The sequence below is a fragment of the Capsicum annuum genome, chromosome 8 (assembly GCF_002878395.1).
Source record: "Capsicum annuum cultivar UCD-10X-F1 chromosome 8, UCD10Xv1.1, whole genome shotgun sequence".
NCBI lineage: Eukaryota > Viridiplantae > Streptophyta > Magnoliopsida > Solanales > Solanaceae > Capsicum > Capsicum annuum.
In genome coordinates, this window is record NC_061118.1 from 145,224,071 (window position 1) to 145,236,745 (window position 12,675).

General features: G+C 34.5%; 1 protein-coding gene across 1 annotated transcript; it reads right to left on the reverse strand.

Moving 5' to 3' along the window:
• Window positions 1–6,997: 6,997 nt before the first annotated feature.
• Window positions 6,998–7,762, reverse strand: LOC124886655. The gene has a single exon (XM_047395534.1). It carries the CDS (start codon window positions 7,760–7,762, stop codon window positions 6,998–7,000), a length of 765 nt encoding a protein of 254 aa, XP_047251490.1.
• Between the last annotated feature and the right edge of the window lie 4,913 nt (window positions 7,763–12,675).

Below are 12,675 nucleotides of genomic sequence, written 5' to 3' on the forward strand. Positions count from 1 at the left end.
TGTGATATAGATTTGATGTTCTTAAAAAGAATTATAATTTGAGAGTTTTAATCATATAATTACATTATGAGATTATGTCGTCTATGTTTATTTATTAAATTATGTGAAAATATCAAAAGTATTAATTTTTATAGCATTTTTAAAAAATGTGGGGGTTTTCTTAGACCAAATAGGATCTGCTTTAGAGAAGGTACGATATTTTTATATGCTCTAATAACATAGAAGAATTGTGACATGAGAGTTTCGATTATATGATTATATTGAGTATGTTGTTATTTATTTTTGCATGTTTAGATAAAAAAAAAATGTAGGCGTAAATATAACTACAAATGCATGCATAATGAAAAAATATAACACGAGACGGTTGAGTTAATTAAAGACTTAAGATATGAAAAATGTTACCAAAACAACTTTTAACAATTGTATTTTTTGAGGTAATATAGAATTGCTCTTTTAATAAAGTACGACATAATCTAATTTTGATATGTTTGTGTTGAGAGTCTATCGGCAATAATCTCTCTACACCTGAGGTAGTGGTACGGCCTACGTACATTCTACTTTTTTTCAGATCCACTGTGTGTAATTACACCAAATATGTTGTTGCCGTTGTTGCATATTCCAATAACGTAGAAGGAACGTAATCTAAAAGTTCATAATTACGATGTTTGAGCATGTTTTACTAACAAAGTAGTCGTAACGAAAAGATATAGGACATGATAGGACAAATAATAAAAAAAACTAAAGGCACAAAAACATTACCTTGTTAGATTTTAATATTTGAACATTTTGAGGTGAGATAAAATTGTTCTTTGAAAAAAGCACGTTATAGATTAATTTTGATATTCTAATATTGTAGTAGGATCATAATCTGGAGTTTCTAATATATGACGTACATTCGTGTTTTACATGGTTAAATACAATTAAACTGAATGAACAAAAAAAGATATAGGACAAGACATTTAAGTTAGCTAAAAATTAAGATACGAAAAATATTATTGTCTAAGATTTTATCAACTGATTTCTTGTTAGGTGAAATTGAATTGTTTTGGGGATAAAGTACGATATAATTTAATTTTGATATTCTAATAAAATAGAAATATCATACTATGAAAGTTTCCAATATATGATGTTCGCAGTGTCTTTTTAACAAAGTAGGCATAACTATAACTAGAAAACACATGAATAACGAAAAGATATAGCATTAGACAACTAAGACAATTTTAAAAAAATTAAGATATGAAAAATATTACCTAATCTAATTTAAAAAACTAATTATTTTGAGGCGAGATAGAACTGTTCTCTAGATAAAGTATTATATAACCTAATTTTGATATTCGAAAAACGTTGAATGATCACAATATGAAAGTTTCTAATATATGATATCTATGAGTGTTCTGTTAACAAAGTAGGTGTAAATATAACTAGAAACACACAAATAATGATAAAATTACAGCACAAGCTAAGAAAACTAAGTTAATTAAAAATAGAATATATGAATGTATGATAACAATTTTCAAATAATAAAAACATTACTTACTAATACATTTTTCAAATACAATTTTTTTTTTTTACCAAAATTGAATTATTCTTTTAGATAATGTACGATAATATACCTATATGTGGAGTATATGTGTTTATCCTCTTCAGGTTTCATTTGGTGGGAATATAGAACTTTTTGCTGAATGTATGATAATATAGGTTTTATATACTAATAAGGTAGAAGAATTATAACTTTTCTATATCAAATTACACTAGGTATGCTTGCTTATTAACTTGTGTAAAAATATTAAAGATATTACTCGCTCCTATAAATTTTTCAAAAATATTGAACTTTTAAAGACAAAATAGAGTTATGTTGAATAAAAGAGGATATGATATGATTTGATGTACTAATAAGGAAAAAGAATTATGATGTTTATACTGTGAAATTATACTAAGTATACTTATTAGAGTGAAAATGTTAAAAACATTACTTAGTAAAATAAATGTTCAAAATAATAGGATATTTTAGACAAAAATAAGATTATTTTTTTGCTTGGATAAATATGCTATAATATAGATTTGATTTCCTGAAAAAGTAAGAGAGTTATAATTTGAGAGTTTTGACCATATGATTACATTGTGGGATTACATTGTCTATATGTATTTACTAAATTATGTGAAAATATCAAAAATATTAATTACTATACTAGCACTTTTTAAAATTTTGGGGGATTTGTTAGACCAAATAGGATTTGCTTTGGAGAAGGTACGTACAATATTTTTATATTCTAATAACATAGAAGAATCATGATACGAGAGTTTCTATTATATGATTATATTGAGTATGTTGTTATTATTTATGCATGTTTAAATAAAAAATGTAGGCGTAAAATGTAACTAGAAATAAGAAATGCATGAATATGAAAGAAATATAACACGAGACACTATATCAACTTTCAACAATTGGATTTTTTAGGTGATATAGAATTGTTCTTTCAATAAAGCACGACATAGTCTAATTTTGATATTCTTGAGCTCAGAGTCTATTGGTAACAATCTCTCTACACCTGAGGTAATGTCATGGTTTATGTACATTCTACTCTCTTCAAACCAACTTTGTATAATTACACTGGAGATGTTGTTGTCGTTGTATATTCTAATGACGTTGAAGGAACATAATATGAGAGTTTATAATACACTATGTTTGAGCATGTTTTACTAACAAAGTAATCGTGAATATAACTAGAAATAAATAAATAACGAAAAGATATTTGGCATGACTGCTGAAGTAATTTAAAAACTAAAGACACAAAAGAATATTACCTTGCTAGATTTTAATATTTGAACCTTTTGAGGTGAGATGAGATTGTTCTTTGGATAAAGTACAATATAGTTTAAGTTTGACATTCTAACAATAAATAGGATCATAATATGAAGTTTATGATATATGGATGTTTGTTCGTGTTTTTCAAATAAAGTAGGTTTAAGTACAATTATAATCACATGAATAACGAAAAGATATAGGACATGACACCTAACTTAGCTCAAAATTAATATACGAAAAATACTATTGTATGAGATTTCATCAATTAAATTTTTTTAAGGTGAAGTTAAATTGTTCTTTGGATAAAATACGATATAATTTAATTTTGATTATTTAATAAAATAGAATTATCATAATATGAGAGTTTTCAATATACGATGTTTGCACGTGTCTTACTAACAAAGTAGGCGTAACTATAACTAAAAACACACATAAATAACGAGCAAAAGACAAGTAAGATGGTTTTAAAAAATCAAGATATGAAAAATATTATCTAATCTGATTTTTTTTTAAGTGAGATAGAATTGTTTTCTGGATGAAGTACTATATAACCTAATTTTGATATTCTAATAACGTCGAATGATCATAATATGAGAATTTCTACTTTATGATATTAGCGCTTGTTCAACTGATAAAAGTAGGCATAAATATAACTAGAGACACATAAGTAACGATAAAAATATAGTACAAGCTACGATAACTAAGTTAATTAAGAATAGAAGATATGAAAAATATTATGATACCACAGATTTTAACTTCGAGGTGACTTAAATTTGCTCTTTGAATAAAGTATGAGCTAATCTAATTGTGATGTTCTAATAACATGGAAGTATAATAATATGAGAGTTTTTAATATATGATGTTCACGCTTCTACTAATAAAGCCTGACCCTTTTTTTACTTTTTTTTTATTTAGAAGAAGCATTTAACATAAATTAAATAGGAGTGCCCAGATTAATCTGGTTCAAGTACATTTAGAATAGGGTCTCCTCGAGACAAATTAGCAGAGTTCCTAATTTGTCTAACAAAATAAGTTCCTAGAATGTCCACCCATAGAGCTTCTTGTGCGCACATAGGGGGAACTACAAAAACAGCCACATTTTCAAACTTTTGTGATCTTGCTCCTTCCTAGCAAAAGCATCCGCCACTCTATTTTGCTCCCTATAGTTGTGCTCTACCACTGGATGGCCCTGCTCCGTTAGTAATGACCTCTATTCCTCAATCAAAGCATCATATAGCAGATTTCCATTAGTGATCATGTTAATAACTTGCATGGAGTTTACCTTAATATGAATGGGGGTGAGGTTGTTGGTCTTGACCAACCTCAGTCCCTCTAGTAGTGCAATAAGCTCCATATAGTTATTAGTGACATGGGAGAAGCTTCTGTAGAAGCCTAAGATCCAGTCATCTCTATGGTTTCTGATTGTTCCCCCAATCCCTCCTTCCCCTGGGTTGCCTGTGCAAGTTCCATAAGTATTGAGTTTGTAAGAGTTTATTAAGGAGGGAGTCCACTTAACATATATGTCAGTAGTATGAGGTTTGGCAGTGCCAGGGTTTAAATAGTAGAACTCAATAGCTTGAGCATAAGAGTTCTTAAAAGAAGGACTATTGGTGTGGCTATTGAAGAAATTATCATTTTTAGTAGTGTATATAGTCCATAGAGAGAAGGAGAGGATAGTAGACCAAGGAAGGAGATTGTCAAAGTGCTTATTCTTGATTTTTTTTCCCCATGTTGTAGCCCAGTTTTCATTCTTGAGATCGGCAATAGACACACGCGTAGAGCATTCCAGAAGTGGGAGGTAGAGATACATGATGTAAACATGTGGTCTACATTCTCAACAGAGTGTTGGCAAATTTTGCAGACATTGTCAACAGGTATGCCCATTCTGTTGAGAGTATCATAGCAGGGGATCCTGTCACGGTGGAGGAGCCAAATGAAGTGCTTTATTTTATTGGGCACACGCATCTTCTAGATCCAGGTGAATCAATTCTTTGGCCTACTTTGATTTTAGAGACTGTTGGATAGGCTAAGGTTGTAGGCACTTTTGGTGGTGAAAATGTCATCACCAATTACTCTCCAAATAAGCTTATCTTCTTTAAGATTAGGATTAAAGTAGAAGGAGCTTGTAATGGTATGGATGATACTGGGGGAAAGGTTAAAGTTGATAGATTTGAAGTTTCAGGACCCATTTTGCCAAACTTCATAGAGTTTGGTGTGCAGTTGTCCCTCCATATGGGGTCCAGCAATGAAGTTCCTGAGAGAAGGGTAGGTTGGGATCCACTTTTCAGACCAGAATTTGATGAGGTCTCCATTATGAATAATCAATTGAGAAGTTTGCTTACAAATATTCCTACCTTTTATACTTCCTTTCCAGGTTCTAGAGCTTGTACAACTGCAGACCATTCCTTTAGAGCCATGGTTGGAATGTAGGACAGATGATCATAGTGTGTGGGGATTAAACTTGAGTCTCCATGTAATATTAGAGAGCATTGAGAGATTCTTTAGTTCAACCTTTTGAACACCTAACCCACCCAGACTCTTTGGTAAGGTGATGGTATTTCAGTTTAGCAGGTGAAGTTTCTTTCTCTGCTCAGTGGTTCCCCAGATGAAGTCCCTCTGAGTTTTATTGATGGTTTTGAGGATTTTAGAGGGAAGTTGGATGAATTGCATTACATGGTTTGGAATGCTATTCAAGGAGGTTTGAGCTAGAGTTGCCCTTCCTGCTAGGTTTAGGAACTTAGTTTTCCTGCCTGTCAACTTTTTCCTGAGATTATCAATGATGAAATGAAAGTCAAAGTTGGTGGGATGCTTCTGCAGTATAGGGAATCTAAGGTATTTTCCAAAGGAATTTCTTGCCTTGATGGAAAGGATGTTGGACAGATCTGAGATAGTATCCTTGTTGCAGTTTGCAGAAAAAATGGCTTCGAATTTTGAGGGGTTTATCTTAATTCCAAAATAGGAGCTAAATAGAGAAAGAGTTCCATTAATGGTTGTGCAATTTTTTTTGTTGGCCTTAGCTAGGAGTGTTAGATCATCTGTAAAGAAAATGTGAGAAATCTTGAGCCCTAAATGATTAATGGCAATGGGGACCCAATTAAGGATGTCCATTTCACGGTTGATCCTCCTGGATAACATTTCCATGCAAAGATAAAGATGTAAGGGCTAATGGGATCCCCCTGCCTAATTCCTCTAGTTGGTTTGAAAGAATTAGTTTTTCCCCATTTACCAGGATAGTAATGGTGGTTGAAGTAATGCAGGACATGATGAGTGTGATGAAATTTTTGCGAAAATTGAATAATAGAAAGGTAAGTCTGATGAAGGACCATTCCAGCCTGTCAAAGGCTTTTTCCTGGTCAATTTTGAGGATCATGTTGGCCTGTTTGCCCTTCATTTTGTTGAAGTAGGTTATGAATTCCTGAACTATTATGGAGTTATCAGAAGCTCTTCTTTTTTATAAGAAGCTTGCTTGATTTTTGCCAATAATTGCAGGAAGAAGGGGTTTGATTATGTTCACAATGATCTTTGTTATGATCTTGTACTGAGTGTTACAGAGCCCAATAGGTATGTAATTTTTTAGGGTGGTGGCATTAGGGCATTTGAGAATAAGGCAGAGGTAGGTGGAGTTAAAATGGTCCTCAATTTTAAGAGTGAAGAAGGTATGAAGGCAGAAGTTAATGAGGAGGGCCCCATAATGTGCTAGTACTTTTGGTATATGAGAGGGTGGAGGCCATCAGTGGTGAATAAGGCCTGGTAAAAGTCAATTATTTTCGCCTTAATATTAGCTGGATCATAGAGCCAGTTACCACTATTCTCTTGCAAGGCATTGATGGAGTTCTTCCTTCATCTATTAAGGGTAGATGTATGAAAGAATCTGGTGTTGGCATCACCTTCAATAAGCCAGCTGATCATGGATTTCAGTTTCCAGAACTCATGCTCATGTCTAAGAATCTCACTAAATCTGTGAGTGAGGGACTCCTCAAGGCCGTGGAGAAAGTTACTAGTAGGGTAGCTGGGGGACTTTTGAATGCCAACAAGTCTGGAAAGGATCCTTCTTTTCTCTCTAAAGATGTTCCCAAAGATTTCTTTGTTCCAAGTTTGTGCAGAAGCCTGGAAGTTAGCAGTTGACTTAGTGAGGTTAAGGGAGTTGTCAAAATAAGTTCTAACAAAGTGTTTAAAGCCTTGATGGGAACGCTACATACTCTTCACCTTGAAAGGTTTATCAAGGGTTCCTTGGTTAGCCTTAGACAGACCAATAAGAAGAGGGCAATGGTCAGAGTGTATTTTGGAGAGGTGAGTAACTGTGGCCTCAGGTAATTTATGGATCCAGGTTTCATTAGCAAAGCACCTATCTAGCCTTTCTAAGATGAGGTTGCCTCTATTCCTATATCTTTTGTTAGTCCAGGTATACTTACTGCCTTTGAACCCTAGGTTCAAAAGCTTGCAGTTGTTTATACAGTTCCAGAAGTGACCAGCCCTACTATTATTAATGGCATTACCCCCATATTTATCACTAAAGGTAAGAATTTTATTAAAGGCTCCTCCTATTAGCCAACTATTTTGGGTATCTTTGTTTACTACATTTGCCATAGTTTCTAATTGGTTCCAAAGAGACTTCCTATCACTTAAAGAGGTGGCAGCATAAATAATACTAAGGAACCAGATGGAGGGAGGAGAATATACCTGGACATCAACATAAATGCTTTGGTAGGACGCGGAGATGTCAGTGATACTGAGCTTGTCCTCATTCCACATAAGGACCAGTCCTCTAGATTGGCCAGTGGCTTCAGACTGGATGTGCTTAGATAAACCAAGGTTCCCAATAAGAGTAGAGTGGTTAATCATTCTGGTTTCAAGAAGAGCTAGCATAAAAGGTTTATGGATACTTAGCATGGAGAAGCAGTGCCCCTGGAACTCCACACTGTTTGCTCCCCTAGCATTCCATATTATAAGATTCATTATCAATCTTGGGAATGTTGGGGTGGTTGTTATTACCTCCTTCCCCTTCCCTAATGGGTTAGATGGGTTCAGCATTTCCATCCTTCTATTTTTTAAGAATGATGAGGTGATATTTGCTATAAAGAACCCCTGATTTAGGAGGCTTGGAAATAGGATCCCTAGTTTGAACTTCGTAAGGTCTGTTGGGCATAGAACCACTACCATTTCGTTTACTAATTCCACAAACTCTATGGTTACTGGCATTTCCAATGTTAGTACATCTATTTTTGGGACCCTTATAGTTGCTAAAAGGGATTCTATTTCCCTGTTGCTTTCCCTCAGCTCTTTTAGAATTTTTTTTCTTTCTTCTATTTCTAGGATTAGAGGGTAGTTTATGGAGAGGGGCCCCTGTGGTGGTGTTGCCTGAGGAGAGGCCTCAGGTTATCTCACAAAAGCTAAGCTCTTGGAAAGGAGGTACTGAGCTGGTTGAGAGAAGAAGGTCATGCTCTGAGTGACCTGCTTCATGAGGTCATTGAGCATGTTTGGAGTCAGGGACTCTAAGGAGGGCTGATTCATTACTCTTATGAGGGGTGGCCATCCAGGTGTTCTGGCCAAAGTTCATGAACCCTTGGTTGAGACTAAGTGTGATTAGTTGTGCCAGATATTTGGGGTCGTTCACAGAAATTGTTATTGGGGATCCTTCCACCTCCAACTGAAATTTCAGCTGTAGATTTTGAATTCCCATCTCCAGCCAAGATTCTAGAGCATTTTGGGATGTTGGTGATGAGGTAAACATCTGTGGCGCCTTTCGGTTGTTGATTTTCGGTAGAGCCATTTGAAGATTAGTTGGTGGGTTGTGAGAGGGTTTTAGGAAGATTTGTAGGTTGAGGAGGCTTAAACTTAGCCCCATTTTGATGGTTTTGGGGGAAGGAAGCTAATTGACCGAACAAAACAGCGTTGGTCATGTCTTGAACAGTTGGAAGCACCTGAACTGATGCAGCCTTGGAAGTGGAGGCGTAACAGTCTTCAGTTGGTAGGGGGCAATGATGACCCATTAGGGTAGGTAGGGGATTATCTGAATTATTGATATTAAGTGTCAAATCCCTCGATTTTCGTGGATCCGAGTTGCAATTTCCCTCTTGGGTTGGGCCTGGACCAGTATTTTGGGTATTAATACCCTTTTCTACAATGGTTATGGGCCACTTAAGCTTGTTGTTTAAGTTTTGATTGGGCCCACTTACAGAATTTGGGCCAATGGGTCCAATGCTCCAAATAGGCCCAGTTGTGGGTGTTCTGTAGCCCTGGGAGAGGGATGTCGGCGTAGCCGGTTTAGTGAGATCAGAAGGATCGAGAAACTTACCTGTTTTGGCATTGAACTATTTAACCTTGACATCAGGTTGGGGAGTTTATTTACCTTGCTTCGTGGTTTGTTCATGGCGTCAGTTTTGTCTACGCTTTGCAAACGTTACTGTTTTCTACTCCTCATAATCGATCTCTTCCTTTTGAATGCTATTATTTTGGTGTGTGGTGGTTCTTGGGCATGTGTGTATTCAAGTGCTGAGAACATGACCCAAACGCCCACAACCTGTGCATAGAATCTGCTCCTCTTCATATCGAATTTGTTGTTTGTGACTGCCAATAGCGATAGAGGATTTGATCGGTGTCTCGAGGGGGGTTTCTACGCAGATGCGTGCCTACCTCCCACGGAGGTTCGAGGAGGTGTATGCGTCTATCCTTAATAGTTTCCTATTTTTTTTCCTATTCTCTCGATAATTTGACGGTTGTATAACTCAGTTGCAAGGTGTGGGAGCCTGATCCAAATTGCGGTGGAATAGATTTGATTCTTCGACGGAATAAAGTTAGGCTCCCAGCTTCTTACTGATACATAGTGTCCTCCCACAAACCAAGGTCCTAGTTGTAGGACCGTTTGTTGGCTTTTTGCCTTTGAGAATTTGCGATGTAGAAGTCCAGCCCCAGATCTATGAGGGGGAACTTCTCCTCTAGCTTCCATAATTCTTTTAGTTTGTTCTCAATGACTTAGTGATTGAATTTCTTCCCAACAATCTTGAGGATTACTGAGTGTTTCCATGGGGAGTAGAGACGCTGTTTATCCTCAATTGTGAGGCTTATGAAGTTCCCGTCCAGATCGGATTGATCTGATAGAGGGTCTTTTGTAGTTGGAGAAGGGGGCTGGATCTGCTGTTGAATTGCCCCCTTAGCTATATCACTGTAAGAGGGTTTGAGGGGGGGGGGGGTCTTCGTCCATTAAGGTCTCCTCTCCATCGGGTGGTTCCGGTGGTATTAGGGTGGTGGATTCTATGCGGGTGTCTCTAATTTGGGTCCTGTTCGCGAATAGATCAAGATTTTTAGAGAGAGGAGAGTCTTTCTCTCACTAGAAAGAAGACGGTATTATTTTTTTTTTACTATATTCTACCAAGCATTGAAACTTACTTGAGATAATGACTTATCAAATTCTCTATCGAGTGATTCAGCAAAAGACAGAAAGAAAATCATTATTATCTCTTTTACGTTAAGCATATGTGGAGTAAGACCTAATATAACAGTAAAAGTAAGACGTGCAAGCGATTGACTTAGCAAGATCCCATTGAAATAGGATCAACACACGAAATAATACTTTTCTTTTGTAAATATAACTAAAAATGCATTAATAACAAAAAGATATACCTTGAGACAGCTAAATCAGTTAAAAACTAAGATATGAATAATATTACAATAGCATATTTTAACAACTGATTTTCTTGAGGAGATATAATTGTTCATTGAATAAAGGATGCTATACTATTATTTTAATATTCTAATTTTATATATAGAAGGATCACAGAATGATAATTTTTAAGATAAGACGTTAACACGTATTTTGCTAACGAAATAGGATTAAATATAATTAGAAATGCAAAAATAATAAGAAGATATAGCATGGGACAACTAAGTTAAAAATTTAACTAGAAAATAATTTTAATATTCTAATTATGTAGAAGGATCAGAACTCGAGAGTTTTTAATATACAACGTCCGCATATATTTTATTAATGAAGTAGGGTTATAGAAATGCATGAATAACAAAAAGATATAGCACGAGACAACTAACATAATTAAAAACTAAAGATGTGACAAATATATTTTAACAATTGAATATTTTGAGTTAACAAAATCTTTGTGTTCATAATTTGAAATAGGTGGCACACGACTAAACTGGATCAACTCTTTTTCCCTTAATATATTGAAGGTGAATTGATGAATAATTGCTTTAACTCTATTGATAGAGGCCCTCACATTTCTATGTTGTTGTTGTTTCATTTATATATGGTTGTTCTCTGATTAAGGAAAGATATAATCTAATTTTGATATTTTACTAGGTCGAAGGATCATAATCTGAGTGCTTCTAATATATTATGTTTGTCCGTGTCTTTCTAACAAATTAGGCATAAAAAAAATAGAAATGCATGAATAAAGAAAAGATATAGCACGAAACAACTGACTTAATTTAGAAAACAAAGATATGAAAAATATCACCTTATCAAGTTTTAATTATTGAATTTTATGACGAAATGGAAATGTTATTTGAATAAAGTACACATAATCTTATTTTGATGTTCTAACAACTTAGAAGGATCATAATATGAGAGTTTCTAATTATTGCGTTCACTTAAGTTTTACCGGCGAAGTAAAGCTAAATATAAGTAGAAACACATGAATAACAAAAAGATATAACATGAGACAACTAAGTCAATTAAAAACATAATATATGAAAAAATAAAATCATGTCAGATTGTAACAACTGATTTTTGGATTTGACAAAATTTTGTATCCATAATTCAAAATAAATGGCGCCGAGTAAGTTGGATCGATCCTTTTTCTTAGCACGTTGAATATGGATTGATGAATGGTTTCTTTAGCTATATCGATAGGGGCCCTCACTTCTCTATATGATTGTTTTTTGGGATAAAGCATGATATAATTTAATTGTGATATTCTACGGCGTAGAAGATCATAATCTGAGAGTGTTACTATATTGACATTCACATATTTTTTCCCTAACAAAGTGGACATAAAGATAATTAGAAATGCATGAATAATGAAAAGATATGATACAAGACGATAAAGTTAGTTATGTAACACCTCAAATTTTGAGCTTACATATATTCGATATTCAACAGAAAAATCATCCTAGATTTAAGTCTTTTCAGGTTTCCATGGATAGGTCCATGGTCTGTGAATAGGTCTACGACCCATCAAACATAGCTGTGAAAACCATCCAAAAGTCCAGAGAATTTCATCAGTGTTCGATGAGTCAACTTGATGGGTTGTGAATCCGTTCATGGTCCCTTGAATCCGATCGTAAAATTGGTCCAACATTGTTAGAATTTTTTTTTAGAAGGCGATGGTTCAGCCGACTGACCTTTAAACGATCGACGACCCATCAACCTGAATCATGTAAATGGACCAAAGATCTGCGGAAAACCTCTCTTCAAATCGATGGACTCGACCACAATTCGTGAACCTTTCCACAACCTATGAGATGAACCGTACGATGGAATCCCTACAACTTTTCAAACATTTTTAAATGGACATTTTCATCCTTTTCATGTTTCATCACTCTACCTCATCACTTTTAAATTTTCAGAAGGGACTATTTTCAATAGAATTGATCCTTTTCTATTTTTTTCTCAGGACCTAAAAGTAAAAGCAAGTCTTCAAAAAGTAAGACCTAGTGTTCTTACTCTAATCATTCAAATTCAAGCTCTTATTTCAATTTTTTTATCTTGTTAAATATATAAGGTATCAATGAGAGTATTGTTCCACCCTTATGCCAAAGTTTTGCTTTTTAAAAAATATCTAATAAATCTTGATGATTTAGGTTAGGGCTTTTATTCAAAACTATGTAATTTTTTTATTATTTTCCTTTCTTGTTAA

What these genes read in the sequence shown, in the direction of transcription:
- LOC124886655 (XM_047395534.1), bottom strand. Translation starts at nt 7,762, where the DNA reads ATGAATCTTATAATATGGAATGCTAGGGGAGCAAACAGTGTGGAGTTC.